This window comes from Apodemus sylvaticus, chromosome 2 (genome assembly GCF_947179515.1).
Source record: "Apodemus sylvaticus chromosome 2, mApoSyl1.1, whole genome shotgun sequence".
In the NCBI taxonomy this organism is placed as follows: Eukaryota; Metazoa; Chordata; class Mammalia; order Rodentia; family Muridae; genus Apodemus; species Apodemus sylvaticus.
The window spans coordinates 177,782,751-177,805,076 of NC_067473.1; the positions used below are offsets into that span (position 1 = coordinate 177,782,751).

General features: G+C 39.3%; 1 protein-coding gene across 1 annotated transcript in view; it reads right to left on the reverse strand.

Annotated features, from left to right (window-relative positions):
• The window catches only part of Plcz1 (phospholipase C zeta 1), a 63,799-nt gene that overhangs the window by 27,767 nt on the left and 13,706 nt on the right, over positions 1–22,326 (reverse strand). The window contains exons 3-7 of the mRNA XM_052172752.1: positions 20,757–20,988; positions 15,514–15,715; positions 6,835–6,979; positions 4,308–4,457; positions 1,253–1,492 (exon numbers count right to left, since the gene is read on the reverse strand). Of these exons, the coding sequence (XP_052028712.1) occupies positions 1,253–1,492; positions 4,308–4,457; positions 6,835–6,979; positions 15,514–15,715; positions 20,757–20,988 (969 nt within the window). The remainder of the gene's footprint in view (positions 1–1,252; positions 1,493–4,307; positions 4,458–6,834; positions 6,980–15,513; positions 15,716–20,756; positions 20,989–22,326) is intronic.

Here is a 22,326-nt window from a genome sequence, read left to right on the forward strand (position 1 = left end):
GGAAGGAAGGAAGGAAGGAAGGAGAAGGAAGAGAAGGAAAAAAGATGGGGAGAAGAGAAAGCAAGAAAGAGAAGGGAGGAAGAATATTATGTGGGAGGAGTGTATGTAGAGGCAATAAATGAAGCTGGAGGGAAACATGAAGTAGATGTGATCTAAACACATTGTGTTCATGTATTAAATTACAAAAAAGTAAATATTTTAAAAGATAAAAATGAAATGTTTATAAATTATCTATAACTAAAAAATACTGATAATTCAGTTGACTTGAAAGACAGAATTTGAAAAAGTGAGAACTAAAAATCAACACATTGGACATATCAAATGAAAAGTTGGTTCTTTGAAATAATAAACAAGTTTAACGAACCTATGTCCAAACCGATCAAAAGAGAGAATATCACAAAAATTATTAAAGTTAGAGATGAAGAGGATGTTTCAATGGATTCTGGTGAGGTACAAAGGATTATCAGGAAATACTTTGAAAACTAATAGTCAAAAGAAAAATCTACAAACGGAGACGATTTCCTAGACGTGTATGGCTTTTATGTGTTTAAATACAAATCATGCCAGAAGGTCTCCACAATCACAGCTGATCACTCTAGCATCAGCAGTTGATACAACCAGGAAAATCATGGCAGAGATGCAAAACAAAATGTTTCTCACTTAGATACAGTGTGTTTGATCCTGTAAGGATGCAAAGCTTTGTGCAATAATCTTCCCCAAATATAGAAAAAATAGGACCAAAGATGCACAAAGCTCTGTCTGCCTGGTTGGAAAGACATCAAGTGATCTCTCAGTTAAGATTCCTTTCAGTGAACTATTCATTTGATGAGAAAATAAGGTCCCGCCTCTGCCCAACAAACTGGATAGTGACATGTAACATCATAGGTGCATTTTAACATAATAATATGAATCCATTTAATGCTGTGCCGAATTGACACTGACTCTGTTGCTTCTGTCTCTGATACAAAGCAGAGAAATTACCTCTGCGTGATTTCTACTCTGTAAAATGGTACTGTGGCCAAGAGCTTGTAATAAATGTCTCCTGCAGTGAAAGTATCTTAGGAAAGGCTGCTACAAAAAGAGATAGATTTCAAATGTCACTTGTCCACTGTAAACTTCTTCCCAAGTATGATTTTAAGTTGGGCTCAGATCTTCATGAAGAGGAAGCTGACCCCTTATGTAAAATTATTCCAAATCTTCACCAAGAGCACTAGAAAATGTGGATCACTTTTCTCAGGAAACTTGTTCTCACCCTTTTCTTGGCGTCTGCTATTCCACTCAGTGTTGAGGGGTCCGCCTCCTTCTCCTCCTTGACCCTTGATAGGAAGACATCCCATGTTTCTGGCTCCTTTACTGTGTTTTCATCATCATTTTCATAGATCTCTTCTTCCCACTCTAGCACTTCTCCCTTTTTGTCGGTCCCCAACCTCTCACGGGTTTGGGATAAGGTTCCTACTTTCTTGTTTTTCACTAATATTTTGAATTTTAGTGCCTATAAAAAAATCAGTCAGAAATGAGACAGATGTATAGGCAAGTCATCTCTGTGAACTTGAGAAATAACCCAACATGCATACATACAATAAAGAGAAAATGGGGCTGAGCCTGGGAATTCACCTACAGTAGCAAGGTATGGTAGGTCCTCATGTTCTGGAACATTGTTCGTGCTCGTTAAAAACAAGTGACCACAATTCACTCTAAAAGACATCTATCGTGATGGTGGTTTACTCTAATCTTTTCCATATTTCCGAAGTTGCTAAATTTGAGCTAGGTTGGAAGGTGCAATGAAATATTTGTCAAACTACTGAAGTTAAATGGTTACAACTTCTGGCAGTAAAAATAATGCTCTCATCCAATATGAAAACAACCAGTGGGATCAGGTGAATGAAGATGTCCACCAGCCTGTCTGACATCTATTATGATTGCATTCAAAACTTATAAAGCCTCTTTAGTGGTAAACAACTCTGTATCTGTGGTCCATCAAATCACACATGTGACAGACTTTAGCACCATCAGGGATGGTCATTCACTCTGAATTCAAAGCCTTCTGATACATTTCTCAACTATTTCCACACCTTTCAAAAATTCATTAATATATTTTGGTGCCTGCTATTTATGCTACATCCAACACTGAAATACATGCCCTCAAGTTTCTCCCTAAGGAGACAATAGTCGTCCTTCCTTCCATCAGCCCTACATCTCGATTCTTCATTAATGATGGCCTTTATATTACTCTCTAATATGCAGTTTACAAAAATGTATTCAGAGCCCACATGTCAAGGGCACCACGGATGGAGCTTCCTAAAGGGACACATTTGGGGCATGTACTCCACAATTTAGAAGTCAAAGTTTTAAACGATCTTTCTTTCGTCAAGTATCCATTAACTGGATTCAGTTCTTCCTCATAGCATCGAATTTACCCCTTCCAGTTCTCTACTGGACACCTGAATCCTGAATGAGGATGCAAAGCTAATTGCTTTCCTAGTTTTGACACTGCTGTGGGTTTTTCATGCTTTTTGGTGGTGGATAAGGGAATAAAAACATATTGTATAGTGAAAGGGTAAAATCTAGCATGACTCCCCACAGCTTCAGAATGGGTATCCTAATTGTCTAGAAGTTTGTTGAGATCTATGGATTTGGTGTTAAAGTTTTAATAAAAACTTTTTAAATCTTAGATCACAGGGCTGGAACAAAGCTAAGGTGGCAATTTCCCAGGTAATTATCTTTCTCACTGAAGACTGAACACAGCATGAAAAGGGGGGGCGTTATCTTTAATTACTCATCGATTCCTCAGAGAGCGTGTCTCTACTGTAGTACGGAAGCCAAACCATCAGTGAAAGCTATGAAGTGAGAAGCAAAAGAAAAAGGAAAGGAAAAAGAGTCATGCTAATAGAAGACAAGACAGTATTCAGAGAGAATTGTTTAAAGTTTTCCAGAACTGAATCATGGCTCTGAGCTGCATCTTTGGTGATTTGTGCCCAACATTTTGCAACAAGTCTTAAACTTTTGCCACAACTGAACATACTTAGCCTTTGAGCATTTTTTTTCAGATGAATAAGAGTCATGGTTTTTCCACTCATCAATTAATTTTTGTTGTCTGTCTCAGTTCTATCATATGAGCACAGTCATTAAAAAAAAAATCCTCACTCAATCAAATGATATAAGGGAAAATATTCAAATACCACAAAAATAGTGCTGTTACCAAACTATAGGTACACCAAAATTCAAGTATTGACTATTAGAACGTACTACTTGAAGAAAAGAAAGCTCGTTTATTTGATGGCATGGGTGGGGTGGGGGGTTCTGTGTCAGCCAAGGAAAACTAAGGGAAGTGGTAAGATCTTCGAATTTGAGAGAACAGATCACACTGCACCCATGCCTAAAGTAATTATCAAAATAGACATGAGCATTTTAAGGAAAGAAAAAAGAAACAAAGAGATAGCGGGTCCTACGTGTTGTTGGGGAATCAGGCTACACTTATGCTGAGACAGACCCATTTGTATCCATCAGTAGGACGATTTGTGATGACCAATGTGCAGTTCTCTGGAGCAGGAGGAAGAGAACAGAGACAGAGAAGAGCCATAGGGATTAACTTACAAGGGCGGACAGAACTTACTACCAGTTTGTTGATATCTTGAATATGGGTTCTGTTTACAACCTGAGCATCTCACCTCTTTCTTAACCTTTAGCTTATAGTTTGGACCCATGGATGAAGTGATGAAGTACATGATCAAAAAGTGGACTTTACATGTCTCCTTTATTTTTCTTTTCCTGCTACTGTTCTAAAATATCTTGACAAAGGCCACTTAAAGGAGAAAGGATTTATCTCAGCCTACAGGGCCATGTTACAGTCCATCACAGCGGGGAAGGTCACAGCAGCAGCAGCTCAGGAGCTGGTCACACAGCACCCACCACGTGGGGTCAGGAGCAGAGAGCACAGAGCTCATGCACACTGGGTCTCCGCTTGTCTTGGTGGTTAGAAAGCCCAAGCGCCATTCACGGTTAAGATGAGCAATCCCACACTAGTTAATACAAGCAAGGCCATCACCCCCACGGGAATACCCAGAGTATTCCCTTCCAGATGACTCTAGATTCTGTCAAGTTGCAATTAACAAAAGCCACTAGATTATAAATGTTTCTTTCTTCACCAGCAAAACAGAACATTCCTTGGGCAGCACATAGCAAAACATGAAATAATCAAAACCAAGCTCTGTGCTTTGCTTTTTCTTTCCGTGTGTGTGTGTGTGTGTGTGTGTGTGTGTGTGTGTGTGTGTGTGTTCCTTCACTGAGCTTCTCCTGCCAAGCGTTACCTCTGGAGACGGCAGTCTGTCTGGAAACTCGTCAAGCATGTCGGAGAGCAGGAAGTCTCCAAAGGTGCTCTGCAGAATGTCGGCCATCACTTCCTGCTGGCCAGGGGAGCAGTGATTCTCTAAGGACAGCACCACTGGGTAATCAGATGTCTAGAATAGGAACCGTTGCTATGGTTACTCATCAGAACTTCTAAATTCTCCTAATGCAAATAGTCTAAACATTTATCTCAAAATTCATCTCCAACTTCCTTTTTTTTCAAAATAAGCATGCTCTAAACTGAAAATTACCTCAGCATTTGACAGAGTGAAGACTTTAAAAACCTAAAAACCTGTGGAAGGAGAACGATTCTTGTTTGCCTTGAAAGTGTGAGCAAAGCCTGAAACACCCAATAAGTTATATAAGGTCCATAGAAAGAAATGGCATACACCCATTAGCAAGGAATTGAGGGCAAACCTGGAGACTTAGCTTTGTAATGCCAGCTACTCGTGAGGTTGAGGGAAGAAGATCCCACATGCAAGGCTAGCCTGTGCTAAAGAATCTAAGGCCAGCCTGGGCAACTGAGTGAGACCTTGTCCTTCAATAAGAAGTAAACACAGAGCCGGAGATGTAGCTCATCGATAGCATATTTGCCTAGCATGCAGAAGACGCTGGGTTCAATCTTCAGTGCTCAGCCCTGCCTCCCAAAAAATACAGTGCAGCTGTGTACACCACCATAGAAACTGCTGTAACGTGTTTTTATAGGAAGAAAACTTGCCTAGAAGACTTTGGGTATTGAAAGATCCCCAAAGGTTCAGGAAGTATGCTTAGTTATAAATTAATGGTCTCATTACAACACTTTAATACCTGTGCATAATTTTGCTTGGTTTATATTCATGCACACACACACACACACACACATCAACCACCCAAGTATTATATGCTATTTATCATGAATGGGATTTCCCTTTAAATTTCAGTTTTGGTTAGGTCATTTGTTTATTTTAAAATGTTATTAATTTTTACTCAGATTTTTGTTTTCTATAAATTTACTGAATCCATTTACTAGCTCTCAGTTGTTTATAGAATGGGGGTTTGGAGAGCTTTACATGTACTGCCATGTCACCTGAAAACAGGGAAACTGTCATAATTTTAATGTCCTTTGTCGATCTATTTTTACTTTTATACGTATTGAGCGTGCGTACGCACACATACTTGCTTATGCATATTCTTACTGTGGTGCATGCGTGGAGGTTAGAGGACAACATGAAAAGTTGGCTTTCTCCTTCCGCATGTGTGTTCAAAGATCTAATTCAGTTTGTCAGGCTTGGTGGCTGGCGTATTTGAACACCAAACCATGTCACCTGCCCATGGCCTTATCCAATTGTTCCTCTCTGTTGTTTAGAGTCTTAGAAAATTCAGACTTTTACATCTCTGTGAGGACTTTGGATTTTAAGAGTGTGCCTATTGCCTTGTTACCCCAAGTAACTAGGTATCCTAATGGGTGTCACACACATATAGGAAGAGCATTTGGTGCAAATGGAACATTGAGTACAAGGAACATTAGATGTACCAAAAAAGCAAAACAAAACCCTAAGCAATTAGGGACAGAGGGCACAGAAAACCAGTCACATGATGCCTGTGAGTCAAGGGTAGAGTCTAGCATTTGTTCTGAAAATCTTTGCAAGTGGGCATGATGTAGCGAGCTGCAAAGTAATTCTGATATACGTGAAGGATGAGAGATAAATATAAAGTTGCGATTTCTGGTTCATATTTTACAGATGAGGTGATATAGTCACAGGGAACACTGCATTTATTGAACCTCTGTGTTTCCTTTTTGTGTATGTTTTATGTAATTCCTGAAGAAATTTGGGTTAAAGCTCTTTGACTTGACAGCAGCTACAACTTGAAAGAAATCAGCTATGTTAAATTTTCAAAACAGACTATCTGAAAGTGCTATCTGAAGCAATTAGCAAGCTTGGAAAAATAGAGCCAAGAAATATGCAAAAGTCCCTTTAAAATCTCATAAGAGATTACCAAAAATCAGCCCAGAATCAGATTAGACTTGTAAAGTGAACTTATTCTACTGAATGTAGTCACATCTGTAAGTAACGGATTAGTCAGGTTAAATCCTAAAGTGTCCCTCAGAACACTATGCATTATCACTATTGCAGCAAAAAATAATGTCAGCAATTGAGGTGATGGATTGTTGACACATCTTATTTTATTTTTGTCTTAAAAGTAAAATATTTTTAAAAGGCTCATGTTGTCTAGATCAGGATATCAAGCTTTGGGTTAATAAGAGAAATAAATACATTTTTCGCATAATTCAGCACACACAAACACATACACACAAGATGAAACAAGAAGTCCTGTGAACACTCACCACCTTTCACTTTGATAAACCTACCTTTAGCTACTAAATACATGGATTTTGCTACCTCTCATAGCTTACAAAGTAAAATATCACAGATTTAAGGTAAGGCCATGCTGTACAGCATTTGGGAGCAGTAAACTCTTTCAATCCCGGCCTCGGAGACATGCACATACCACGAAGGCGTACTTGTTTATTGCTTGGATAACAGTTTTGAAGAGGAGCTTGCTGGTTAAAGTGTAACCATGGTACACGATGGGTTCATTTTGTGCTCCGTCCCAGCAGTCAATTTCCAGACAGCGGCAGCCTTTCACGAGGGCACTAGCAAAAGATAGGCAAAATAGTGTCATACCTAGCCCATGAACCATGAGTTCAATAAGATCAACATGTTCAGACTTCTAAAATAAGTGGATAAGCTAGTTTGTAATAGAGAGAAGTTTTGAATCCTAGAAACTTGCAATCTTGTGAAATAGAAACACTCTCTCTGTGTCTATCATACATACATGTGGTCTCTGCTCCTCCCTAGTCATACAGGTTACGCTCTGTTACTCTTATCCCAAAGCCAGTAGGCACTGCGGTGGGGAGGGTGTGGCTGCCTCTAGTTATAGCTTTGAAGCCTTTGCCCCCAGCTCATATGCTACTGCTAATGGTGACTGCTACCACTGTTGACTTTGTTATAGTTGTAATGGAATAACAAACAAAGCCTTCTGGAAATTAAAAAAAAAACACACACACACACACGTTAGCAAAGTTGTATCTTATTCTTTTCATCACACTAAGTTTTGGAAGGTGAAAAATGAGATGAGAAGCAGAATCTGGGAAGAGAAATCATGGCCACAGCCAGAGGGTGAGCTTAACAGCCCAGAAGCTTGCTCATGCTTGCCTGGTTCACAGTACCGCATACAAAGACAGCTTGAATCCTAGTCCAACGAATAGGCCTGGAACCTGCAGCTAGATATACCAGGAACCTGCAGCTAGACACACCAGGAAGCCTGAAGCTAGACACACCAGGAACCTGCAGCTAGACACACCAGGAAGCCTGAAGCTAGACACACCAGGAAGCCTGAAGCTAGACTCACCAGGAACCTGCAGCTAGACACACCCATACCTGCTCATCTACATTGCTTTGACCCACAATCTCTTTGGAGAAAATGTTGAGTGGCTATTTCAGAATGCACCATTTTCACAGCTTTCTCCAAACTGAGAAAAATATATTCCCACTTCTGCTCAAGTCTAAAACTGATTTGATTTTCCATCTATCAAATAAATCGGTTTCTTGAGCTATACATAAATTGTATCTTGGGTTTTGAAGTCAGTGGTACCCACTGGGTTTAAATGGATTTTCAATGTTCTTACTCAAAGAGAGACTGACATTTTAATAAACATATACCTTTATTTAAACTGTTGCAACTGGAGTAGATTGCATCCAGTTTTTTCACTGACCTGATAACGGCAAATGTGCACAAACAAAGCTGTCACTATGATCTTTGGGGACATCTCTGGGCAGTCATTTCATGTCAGTGGAAAATAGGCTTGGCTTTTATCAGAGTTCACTACATTTTCTCCATTAAATTATAAACATTGTTTTACTGGGAACTGGATACAGTTCAGGGGCATCATGCTTTGCTGAGATGAACAAAGCCTTCACTCAATCCTTGGATTGCAAATAGTTCAGTGAGTCATTCAAATGTGCTTAGTAGACATGGGGCACTTTACATTCACGTGTATTCACAGTTGCTTTGAACTAAATATACCTTTCTCCTTTTGTTTTCCTGTGTCTATGTCATGACTGAGGGCTAATATGACAACACAAAGGCCAGTACTGCTGCTGACACAGTGCACAGATACAGTCCACTGTCATTGGCTAGACGCCCCCAGTGCCCACTGTTCATTGTGCCCTGAGTCCCATGAGACCGAGAAGCTACACTCTCATAAAAACCATCTGATACAGAATTAAATATTCATCAGTGTTTTCTGTTCATGTGAGAAAAGAGCAGGAGCTCTGGTGCCTACGAAGAAAAGGAAAGCAGACACAACTAAATTACCTCCTTGCAAGAGACAACGCTGTACAAAGTCAGGTTGAGTTGAAACACTGGAATGCTAGAAGGCACTCTTTCGAGTATGAGTTGGAGCAGTTCTCTTGTCTAAGCATGAAACTTCTCTGCAGAGAAAAGACTGAAGCCCAGAAGTATATTATGCTGTCTGGTTTCTCTAGGTGAATAATTCCCAGGTAAAGGTGTGTTGGGTCCCACAAGATGCCTAGCAATGCCCAGACATGGTTTTGGTAGCACAAGCAGGCATGGCAATGTGATTTAAGCTGGCACTGTGGAGGCACATACAGGAATGTTCATAAACATTCACAGCATGGACCCCTACCTACAAAAGGCACTTGATTCAAACATGAGCGTGTGAGAAAGGCTGGCCCCATGTTGAAATAGCATGGAGGCAGGACCGTGACCTAAGCATAACATGCCTGTATCAATCAGTAAACAATCCCAAACAGCGTACCAGATGATCATGTGAGAAGATATACCTTCCAGGAAAACACTTTCTGAGTACCATCCTAGTCCCTCTCTGGAGAGCTGAATTGAGCAGTACTTGAGAGTGCAGTAAGGAAGGACTGAGAGACTGTGATAACAAGTCAGTTGCTGCATTTGGGGAAATGGTAAGATTGTGTGTTCCTTGGGGCGGCTTTGAAAAAAGAGAACAGGTGGATTTTCTGTGTCTTGGAGACATCACTAATATAAACTAAAATATTTGTCCAGGTTCTAGGGACTATAAGTTGACAGTGCATACCTCATTACCCGGATGTGCAGCGGCGGACCGTAACATAAAGCTACAGAGCTGTGGTCCATGTTTTCCTGTGTGAAAGGAACATGTCTAGAGGACTCAAAAAAGGGAGTTGCTTAACTATCGTTAATCCCTGCAGAGGCAGCTAAGGTGCTAATATTAGGCTCCTTAAACTGGGATGAGTTTGTAGACTTACAAATAACACATTTCTTGGCTTTAAAGCTTTTTTAAATAAGTACTTGGATTTTTAAGTTAGAAAAGACAGAGCCTTTATTTGGCTGATGGCCATGAAAGGACATTTCCTTTGGCCTCCTTTCAGGGATTATCAAACCAGACCAGGCTGTGCTTTTCATCAATACCAAATATCTGTTCTCTAGATATTCTGCTGGATAGTGAACTTGATCTCTGGGCCAGCACGAAGAACCATCTAAAACTTAGTGAGGGCGGAAACTTACAACAAAGATGTTTCTCGGCCATATGGATTCTTGCTGATCCTATAGGTGGTCTTCAATTTTACCCATAATCAAATCAACTGTTACAAAAACTGCACATTCATAACTTACAGTTGGGTCCCTACCAAAAAGGTTTAAGTGGTTTGTGCTGCCTGGGGCAGGCCAGATTGTTTTCTGAGGCCTGTGATCTGTTGTTTCCTCCTATTTGAATCTGGTTCCTCTTTTAAGAAAGAAGGGAGATCCTTTCTCATTCACTAAGGAACCTCCTTCTTTCTCAGCAACCATGTTTTCTTCAGGTCACTATAAGTCTTATAGCAAGTCCTGTTCTCCCTTAGTTTTGACTGCTAGAAGTCTTGTGAGTGGATTTCTACATTCATTCTAGAATGGGTACAAGCCTTTATGGCAAGAAACTCCTGGTTTTAACCATATCTCACCTATTAATCATTATAATCTCCCTTAGATACTGCCTAGAAAAAAATATAAATTTTGTGGCTATAAATTATTGTGGTTTTTATTTATGGGAAGTTAGTATTTATTGTGTGAATGGTGTGAATGGTATTTTTTTATTCATAAGTGAATTTTAACTGGAAATGAACAGGGTTGGATGGTAGCTGGGGATGTAGCTTAGTTAGTGATGGGTTTGCTCATGTTGCACACAGAAGGCCCTGCATCCTATTGCCTGTACAACATAAACCACACATAACAGGAAACACTTAGAATCTTAAGGAATAGAGGCACGAGGATCAGAAGTTCAAAGTCATCCTGGGATACGTGGAACCCTGTCTTTAAAAAAACAACCTCACATGGGGGACAACTCTGGCTGGGTTATAATGTCTAATGTTAAATAAGGTATCACTGGGTTTTCTTATTTTAAAGGTAAAGTAGAAATATGTGGAGGTCACAACTATCACAGGATGAAGAGGGGAGAGAAGAGGGAACAGGAACTCACACACTGATTCTAGAACACTGTTTTCATCATTCTCTGAAAGCAAAGAGAGGAAGAATGCATGAAGATTTATCATCCACTCAACCTACAACCAAACACAAGCTGATTCTTTTTTCGGTGGGTTGGAACCATTCTTGCATTCAGCCATAATTTTTCTGTACATGCACTCACTTTGAACTTGTCTGTTTAAACAATTGAAATGTCATCAAAATGTCCACCATAGGGTGCAATCAGCACAATCTACTAGTGTCTACAATGATAAGATTTTCGAATTTCTATATTTGCTTAGATTTTAACTTGGACATACATTGACACTTGTTTATAATTTTACTGTAGGATTTCATCCTCTCTATCTACGGTAGTTTCCTTAAACAATACTATCCAGTCTCATCACTTTAAATATTACCTATATACTAATGGTTTTCAGCTACATTCTTTTCCAACTAGATGCTGTCTACTTGACAAAGGCCTTAAAGAAAAGGTTGGTTTCACAGACTCAGCAAGGGAGCCCTGGAGTTCTTGATTTTACCTCACACCCTACAATAGGCCAATCAAGGCATATGGCTTTCCACATCACCTGTCAAGCCTTCTCTGTTCTGCCTCAAAGCAGCTTGTCATCTTCTTGGCTGCTGGCCCCTGACCTCTGTCACCCACAGTCATCACCAGCCTGCTGCTGTACCTTCCCTGCTTCCAGAGTGTCAAACTGTGACACTGTCTCAAGAGAAATGTGTCTAGCAACTCCCCTCCTTCTCCATGATCAAAAAACCCTTTACAATCTGACCATCCAATCTTCAAGCCCAGCCCCCCTTTTTTACAGTACTCTTACATGCAGACATTTTTGCTATTTTTAAGATTTGAATGTTCCAAGCACTTGCTATTTCTGCCTTAGATCCTTCCATGGCTCCCTCTTTACCCTCATTCAGGTTGGATGAGAAACCTTTTCTGACAATGTGAAGGTGACACCCTCATGCCGATAGCACATTCTTTTAGGTTGTTTGACTCACCTTTCTCATCAGCCTCTTCATCCCCAATAATATTCATTTACTTTTTTTTTTAATCTGCCAATTGCCATGGATTCGTATGAGGCCTCTAAACATTCATTCCCTGCTAGATCCCTGCTGACTAGGCTGGAGCCAGTTTTAATAGCAGGCTGTCTTGTAGGATGAAAAGGTGAGGATATGGCATGGGCTGCTGGAATCTATATAAATGAAGCATGCTGACACATAAAAATCACTATCCAGAACACACCAAACCACAGAGCTTAGTCTATGTATCAACTGGTTTTTCTTAGAATACTGTTGCCCTGGTGTCTAGTAATTGATACTAACCACCTCTGTTAGGATCTACTGTATTACAAATAGGCATTCAGAGGTCATATTTTCCTATAAGAAATGTGCAGATTGTTTAAGAAGCTTCAGATGGTGTAGATCCACAGAGAGGAGGTCAGCAGGAAGGAGCAGGGGTGGAGCCTGTGGTGCTAACTAGCATACGCAGTTTGTTAGAATACCATCTCATGAAGGGACCATCAATGGAGTGGCAATCTGCATCCCCTAGTCCCTCAAACTTCTGTTCTCATGGACAATCTCCTTGTCACTCAGCACTCTGACTTACTCAGTACCAGCAAGTGCTTTAAATGTAGGAGTCTTGAAAGTCAAAATAGTTAATGTGATGGCACATACTGGGAGGATACACTGACTAGGCAGAGGCAAGACAATCATATCTTCAAGGGCAGCGCAGACTACACATTCTAAAGGCTACAAGGATGGCACAAAGGTGAAAAGCACATGCTGTTTTTGCAGGGAACCTGAGTTTGATTCCCAGTTCTCACATCCAGTGGCTCTCAACCACCTGTAACTCCAACTTCATGGAGATTCTACCACCTCTTCTAGTTTCTGTGAGCACCTGCACACATAAGCATATAACCATACACAAATGCATACACATACACTTAATTTAAAATGAAAAGATATGGAGCAGCAGGGACATTCGGCACCATTTGCACTAGGGAGCCAGGAAACTCCACAGTCTTCTGTGCATAGCCAGCCAAGAGAGAGAGATCTCCCAGCAGCACTTTCACCTCTGATCTCAGAGGAGTAAGGACACAGACTTACAGGCCCACAGGAGAAACAAACTCCATCCAGAGACAACAATACCAGCTAGCACCAGAGATAACCAGATGGCAAAAGGCAAGCACAAGAGCCCTACCAACAGAAACCAAGGCCACATGGCAGCATCAAAACCCAGTTCTCCCACCACAGCAAGTCCCAGATACCCCAACACACCAGAAAAGCAAGAGCTGAATTTAAAATCGTATCTCATGATGCTGATAGAGGGATTCAAGAAAGACTTAAGTAACTCCCTTAAAGAAATACAGGAGATCATGGGTCAACAGGCAGAAGCCCTTAAAGAAGAAACACAAAAATCCCTTAAAGAATTACAGGAAAACACAAACAATCAACTGAAGGAACTGAACAAAACCATCCAGGATCTAAAAGTGGAAGTAGAAATAATAAAGAAATCACAAAGTGAGACATCTCTGTAGATAGAAAACCTTGGAAAGAATTCAGGAGTCATAGATGCAAACATCAACAACAGAATACAAGAGATAGAAGAAAGAACTTCAGGTTCTGAAGATACCAAAGAAAACATTGACCCAACAGTCAAAGAACATGCAAAATGCATAAAGCTGGTAACCGAAAACATCCAGGAACTCCAGGACACAATGAGAAGACCAAACCTAAGAATTATAGGTATAGATGAGAGCAAAGATTTCCACCTTAAAGGGCCAGTAAATATCTTCAAAAAAATTATAGAAGAAAACTTCCCTAACCTAGAGAAAGAGATGCCCATGAACATGTAAGAAGCCTTCAGAACTCCGAACAGATTGGACCAGAACAGAAAGTTCCCCTGGCACATAATGATCAAAACACCAAATTCACTAAACAAAGAAAGAATATTAAAACATTAAGGGAAAAGGGGCAAGTAACTTATAAAGACGAACCTATCAGAATCACACCAGACTTCTCACCAGAGAAGATGAAAGCTAGAAGACCTCATACAGACCCTAAGAGAACACGAATGCCAGCCCAGGCTACTATACCCAGCAAAACTCAATCATCATAGATTGAGAAACCAAGATATTCCATGATAAAACCAAATTTACACAATATCTCTCCACAAATCCAGCCCTACAAAGGATAACTGGTGGAAAATGCCAACACAAGGAGGGAAGGAATCTACACCCTAAAAAAAGAAAGAAAGTAATCTTCTTCCAACAAACCTAAAAGAAGATAGCCACACAAACATAAAAATAACAACAAAAGTAACAGGAAGCAACAGTTATTCCTTAATATCTTTTAACAACAATGGACTCAATTCCCCTATAAAAAGACATAGACTAATGAAATATTTGTCTTCAATTGTAAATGAAAAATGTAAATCTTCAATTTTGTCAGAAAATGTTTATAATTCCCCTTTTAATGAATTTAGTAATGTTTTTATGCCTACCATTTTATCTGCATTATTTTTCATGATAATCTTCAATTTTAATGTCTTTCTATATATTTCCTCTATTTTATCAGAAATGTTTTCAATGCAAATCTTTGATTTTATCACAAATGTTTCTAATTCCACCTTCAATTAATTTAGAGTTTTTATATCTACCATTTTATATGTAAAATTTTCCATGAAATAGTCAATTTTAATGTGTTTGTCTATATATTTCTTGAATTTTACCAGAAATATTTTCCAAATAAATCTTCAATTTTATCTGAAAATGTTTATAATTCCACCTCCAATCAGCTTAGAATTATCTTAATGTTTATCATTTTATCTGTATAATTTCCATAATCTTTAATTTTAACATGTTTTTTCTATATATTTCTTCAATTTTGTCAGAAGTATTTTCCAAGTAAATCTTCAAGTTTATCAGAAAATGTTATAATTCCACTTTCAATCAACTTAATACTTTTATGCCTACCATTACTATATCTATATAAAATTTTCCATGATAATCTTCAATTCTAACATGTTTTTGTACATATTTCTACAATTTTATCAGAAATATTTTCCATGTAAATCTTCAGTTCTATCATAAAATGTTTCTATGTCACATTTCAATTAATTTAGCAATGTTTTACATGTCTACCACTTTACTCTTTAATTTTCCATGAAAATTGTCAATTTTAATGTGTTTATCTGAAATAACTTCCATGTAAATGTTTAATTTTATCACAAAGTGTTTTTACTTCCCTTTTCAATAAAAAAAAATGAAAAAATATTAGGGTGGACCTAGGCCCCTTATATATAAACAGTTGTGCAGCTTGGTCTTCATTGGGATCCTGAACAGCAGGAGCAGGCAGGGACTGTCTCTGACTCTGTGGCCTGCCTTTGGATTCCTTCCCCCTAACTGGGCTGCCTTATCGAGCCTCAATAGAAGAAGATTCACCTAATCCTACTGCATCTTGTCATGCCAAAGCAGGTTGATTTCTATTAGAGGCCGCCCCTTTTCTGAAGAGACAGGGAAGAGGGGGATAAGGAGAGGGGAGGGAAGAGGGAGGGACTGGGAAGGAAGGAGGGAGGGGAATCGTCAATAGGGATTTAAAGTAAATAAATTAATGAAAAATTTAAACTTAAAATTAAAATTAAAAAAGAATAAAAATAAATACCTTATATATCCCCAAATGTCACTTGGTCCCATTATTTGATCAGATATCAAATACGTGTTGTGAGATGATGAAATAAAATAATCATTTAATGGGTGATTCATATCTTGGTACACGGCTCTACACTTCTCTTTAAACAGTAGACATTCTGATGAAAACATGTATCTTGCAAAACCTTCAATTGACATCTGCCTTTCATTCTTTACTATTAAAAAAAATTAAGAAGGATGCAGATATATCATCAGTAACTTACAACTTTTATATCTCATTTCTAGGCCTAGTGGCAGAACACATTTATAGCATAGATATGTAGAATTAATATTTATCTATCTCTAAATCCTTTTGGGAAATAAATTGCTTTTATCTGTGCATACACCTGCATCTCGTTGTCTGTATATATCCCACATTCATGCAGGGACCTGCGAAGGCTGAAAGAGGGTACTAGATCACATATCACTGGAGCTGCAGAGGACTGTGAACCATCATATGGGTGTTGAGATCAAACTCGGGTCCTTGGAAAGAGCAGCAAGTGCTCCGAACCACTGAGCCATTTCTCCAGCTTTGAGAAACAGATTTTTCTACTTCATTTAGTTTGACCATATTAACAGCCAAGGATACTTTATTACCTTTGATTTTGTTTGACTTTACAAATATGAGTATGTCTGTTATAGAGGGGTAAGCTTCTGTGTCTGGATAAGACGCTAAGAGCAAGAGCATTGGGTACCAGAACCAGTCTCCTCCTAACTCTGGACATCGCCCCAATTTAGCTCATGGAGATATAAAGCTCTGATTAGCTTCCTTTTTGTACTTTATATGGAAAGGTTCACATAGTGTATTTTTTAAAGGATGTTTAAAGTTTTAATTTATGTGCATGTGCACACACCAAAATGTATGTGCACTTGAGTACACATATATGCCTTTTAAAGGTTTTATTTTATTCTTGTGTGTGTTTTGTGGGGGGGGATGTGCACACATGCATGCACGTGCACATGTGTGTACACAGCCACATATATATACACATATATACACATATGCATCTATATATATGTGTGTGTGTGTATATATATATGTGTGTGTGTGTATGTATGTGTATACATATATATATATATGTGTGTGTGTGTGTGTGTGTGTGTGTGTGTGTGTGTATGTGTATATATAGATGTCTGTGAAGGCCAAAAGAGGGTATCAGACCCTCTGTAGTTAGATTTTTAGGCAATGTGGGTACTAAAACCTAAACTCTGGTTCTCATCAAGAGCAGCAACTCTAAGCTATTGAGCCATCTCTCCAGTGTGTGTGTGTGTGTGTGTGTGTGTCCTTTGCTCTCTTTGTGAGATCTATTCCTGTGCCTGCCTCCAATGACATGTGGCTCATTCCCACAGTTTCTTATCGAGTTTCATGAGATGAGTGTGCTATGCCTCATGTGTACTCCACCAGTCCTGAGCATGAGATGTTGTATCAGAAGCTGCCACAAATAAGACTGAAGTACGCAGCCAATACGCATCCTGAGGAGTGAGCATACATTTCTGCTCCATGCAGGATGGACTACAACCACCTACTGCTGATGATCTCTTACTGTTTAACCCACTCAATGTGCACCAAAACTATTAACGTGTGCTCTGAATGCGGAAAGTCCGGGTCTGAATTTGTTTGCCATGTGACCTGGAGGATGCTGGTTAATCTCTCCCAGTGCATGAAAGGTGGTTACCAGAAAGCTCACCCCATGTGCAGAGCTTTTGCCTCTGTAATTGTCCAGTGCTATTGTTGTTGTTGACTTGTTCCGCTCAAAAGAAGAGTAGAAAAGGACATTCACTTTAGACTCAAGTTGGGTCTTTTATTTTAGAGTGTGGGCCTTTCACTTTGACTAGTCTCTGGTCCTTTTATTTTAGACTAGAGTCCAGTCCTTAGAAACCAGGTCAATTTCTAGGAACTAGTCCTTCAGAAGACAAGAAGTGGTATGCACAGATTTGATATTAGCTTCGTTTACAAAAGGAGAATAAATAGGGGGAAGGACGCAATAGAAACTGAAACATAAGTAAAGTGCTATGTAGCCATTAAAACTGATGTATCATGAAAATATAGTGATATAAGTAAAAATACAGTGATATAAGTAAAAATATAGTGATATATGAATAAATATAGTGATATATGTAAGTCATGAAATGTGTATGGCATTGAATGGAAGTGAGAAGACAGCTTTCAAAACATTGTCACTGAAAGAAAAGCAAACTAAAACAAATCCTACTGTTCCCATTTTAGCCAAAAACTAAAATCTAGAAGAAAACACCTAAAATTTTACACACATACCAACTGTTTCTAAGCTGCATAAGTGGCAATATTTCAGAACAAAATACCATGCAACATAACGGTAATAGTTTGCACTAATTTATTCATTGGATTTGGCTTGCAGTCCTTTTGAACTCTTGAATAATTAAATAAATGCATTTAATAATGAATAGAAAACAAGGGACTAGGGAGATGGCTCCTTTGGTAGTGTTTGCTGTTCCAACATCAAGACCTGAGGTCAAATTCCAACACTCATGTGAGAAATAAAAAGGCATGCCTTTAATCCCAGCATGGTGGAGGCAAAAGCCGGAAGATCCCCAGGGCTTAAATGTCTCAAGCCTGGTCAAGCTGGTGACTTCCAGATTCTGTGAGAGACCTCACCTCAGAAACTAAGGTGGAGAGAAAATGGCCAGGCATCCAACATAGACCTCAGTACAGGCATGTGCACACATGAACACATGAACTGTAAAAAGATACAGTAGAAATCAAAATCATTTTGTGCTGCTTAAAGCCTACAGATGGAGAGCTCACGAGATGGCTTAGTGAGCAAAAGCACTTGATAGGCAAGCTGGAGTTTCATCCCTAAAACCCACCGTAAAAAAAGAAAATAATTATTATTTAGATTAGTCAATAGACTTGCAAAACCCACACTGAAACCTGTAGAGCATTCATTCTGCCCTCACACTCTGGAAATTCTATATCTTTTCCTAATGGAGCAAATGTGTAGAGTACATTAATATTATAACATTGATAAAAATGCACTAGAATTTTTATAAAAGGAGAGAAGAGAACCAACTCCTGAAAGCTGTCTTCCTCCACACACATGCTCTCTCTCTCTCTCTCTCTCTCTCTCACACACACACACACACACACACACACACACGAATAAAATATTCTACAAATACAAAACTATCAGATTGTAATGAAAATTAATCTCTGTGGATTTTAAAAGGCTAATTTGACACACAGGAGATGAAATCGGGGAGTTGAACAGTATTGAGGACTGTAAGATTAAACACTTACGTTGGCTGAGACTAAACTCATCAGTGATTACACTGATAATGTAGAAGTCTTGACTGCATACGGCATCGTCTACCATGGGCAAGAATTCAGAGGTTGAAAGGAAAGCAGCTGCAATATCCAAATTAAGTGAAAATCCCGCCCCCATGGTGTCGATCACTACCCTTTTGTATATGTAATTTACCACCCAGAGATAACAGGGCCAGTGTGACTCTTTTATAATGTTCACTAAGTCAATGCTACTGAAAGTACTCATCTGCAAACAACTGTTTCTAACCTCTAACTGACAGCAACATAAAGGGTTTCAGCCAGACCATCCATCAACTCACAGCGACCTTAGAGAAAGCTCACTGTTATAAAAAGAAGAAAAGGTCAGCCCAACTTTCCAGCTGGTGCTGGTGACAGAGCTGTTTGCTGCTTTACCTACTGATGCAAGTTCTGGATGTTTTTTGCAAAGGCAACAAAGGTCAACTGTGTCCAGGCCAAGCTGGGGTTAGTGTGGTCTTTCATCATGTCAGCACTGCGTGCACTGTTCTCCCAATATGCACTCTGGTCTACAGGGTCCTCCATGATTTGCCTCTGCCTGTCTATTAAATTCCCCTCCCTGTCATGCCTCAAGTTCTAACCACCCTCATCAGGGTAGACTCTCCTTGAAGTAAGATGGCAATTAACACAGAGACCCTCAATCAGTCAACATGAAGAGAATAAGAACTCCCCAGTTCCAAATAGGATGTACACTAATCCCCATAAGGCCCGGGGATCTTTGGGAAAGAAGGAATGGGAAGATTATCAGAGCCAGGGGTGGTAGCTGACATCAAGGCACAAGGCAGTTATGTATGTGAGCTCATGTCGTGCAGTAAGCTCACTGCCACAAACTCCCATTCCTCTGACAAACACACACACACACACACACACACACACGCGCGCGCGCACACACACACACACACACACACGCACACACACACGGTGACAAGCTGCCTTGCCACACGTGTGGAGCAGCAGGGCCAATCATGGGCTGAGATATCTAAAAACATGGACCAACACCAAGGTCTTCTTGTTGTAAGCTGTTCATATCAGGTAGAGTGATGTAAAGCCAGCATACATGTAGACAACAGTGTTGATCAAGGGGTAGACCATGATTTTGTATGTGTGTTTTCATGTAATTTTCACATACCCATTTCATAGGATCATATTTTTGTGTTTTCATGTAATTTTCACATACCCATTTCATAGGCTCATATTTAAATAGCAGAATGCATAAGATGACAGACTGCCTATAATTGTTTTGTTTTATTTCTGTTTTTTGTCATCACACACATACACACTTTATTAATATATATACATATATACTACTACTTTAGAGTGTATGTTCACATATGTATGTGTCTGTACATGTATGTACACATGTGTGCATGTGCATATGTCTATGCATGTGTGCATACATGTGTGTGCACATGTGTATGTATGTATGCATGTGTCTGTGCACTTGTGTCATGGCACAAATGTGGAAACCCAAGATCACCTTACAGAAATAGTTCATTCTCTCCTTCCACCATGAGGGTTCTGGGGATCAAACACAAGTCACCAGGCTTGGCAGCAAGCACTTTCAGCAGCTGAGCCATCTCAATGGCCCTTCAAGATACTTTTCTTTATAGGCACAGGTAATAGAACTGTCATCTTGCTTTCACAGTTAAGGATCTGAACACTTCAGAAGTTCAGTTAAAAGAAGAGATGTAGCCGACCGAGTAGAGATGGGTGACATTGCTGTACATTATAGATTCAGAAAAAAATGTGTATATATTCTATAAAATACAAAAACATGTATACTCCTTAGAAGCTCATCCACACAAATTTTAATTTGATGGTCATAACTTACAAGAGCTCTTTCCAAATGAATACACACATGGACAGGTTTTAAGAGGTTTTAACTGTAAGCAGCTTACCTTCTTGAATGGGCTCGTATTTCTGGATGATCTCCCCTGAATCGTACTGATCTGTCTCCATCTCATACTGTTCCTGGGTTAGAAACTCAATCAGACTGGTCTCAGAAAGAATTTTCCTATTTTCAGTATACGTGTTGAAAATCTCAGTAATCTCTTCTCTATGTACAATACACCGATAAATGGCTCTAAACTCTTCAATGGTGATTCTTCCTTGGTTCTCTCTGTCATTTTCCTACTAAAAAAAAATGATTGGTGGGATCACAGTGGAAGAATGGAAATACAAAGGAAGTGTCACAGTGTTTGTACAGGAGATGTGATTCATACAAGTTAAAACTCATGTTGTGTCCATCCTGAAGATAAAATGCATTAACCTGTGGGGGTGATACCACAGTCAGGAAAGGTTAGTCAGAGATCAAGGTCAAAGGTCAAGACCGAGAGCAAGTAGGAAGGGCTGTGGAGGAAGATAAAGATTGTAAACTGCTTTTCAATTTTGTGTTTTCATTGTGTGGTCCATTCCACTTCATTTCCTTCCTTAAGCCAGGTCAGTCCATGATCGTGTGTTCATGATTTGTAGCCTGGATTATAAATGTCAGACACATTCAGGATCATGGTGGACTGCAGAGGCTGCAATCACTAAGACACACCTTGAGAAGAAGTCTCAGCAATTACTAAAGGGTTTGGTGCAGAAACAAACCAGATGGGTTCTACCAAGAAAGAGTGGGTTCATCTGGCAATTGTGAGAAATTTATATTTAAACCCTATGAGATAAAAGATAAGGACACAGGCTAGATTCAGGATTAAAACAAACAAACAGAAAGAAAGAAAGAAAGAAAGAAAGAAAGAAAGAAAGAAAGAAAGAAAGAAAGAAAGAAAGAAAGAAAGAAAGAAACACTCCGAGGTCCTGAAAATAAGTAGCCAAAGTAGAAACATGGGGCTGGGGCTATGATGACTCAGCTTTTGGGTGTGAACCCACCACACACGAGGCTCTGATTTCAATCCCCAGATACCATATAAATTAACATCATAGTGCATGTCCATAATTGTGGAAATGCAAGGATCAGAAAGAAATTCAGGTCATCCTTAGCTACATACAAATTCAAGGACAGAGACTGGCTATACGTGATGCTGCTTCAAAATATTAACTAATTAAAATTTCAAAAAATAAATTAGAAGGTAGAAATGGTATGACTATTAAGGATGGGAAGAGAACTGCAGGAAATGGAGTTTCAAGTAGGAGATGGTAAAAAACAGTTATCAGTGAAATTAGGAAAGAATTCAGAAGGCCTTGAAGTTGCCAGGTCTATACTCTCAGTAGCAAAATTATCATATTGCAAACGAACAAACCAAACAAACAAATAAACAGAACCCACAGGAGAACAGAAAATTCAGCTGAGGACTTACAGTTTCAAAAGGAGCTTTCCTCTGAGTAAGTATACAGACTCTCCCAACACCTTTTAACTCCTTGTATACAAAGAGACCCCTGGGTGGAAGGCCCTTAGGGTGAGATAAGACCTGACAAGGGTGACTTTGTCTTTCAAATGCCAAAGTGTGTAGGTACTAATGGATGTAC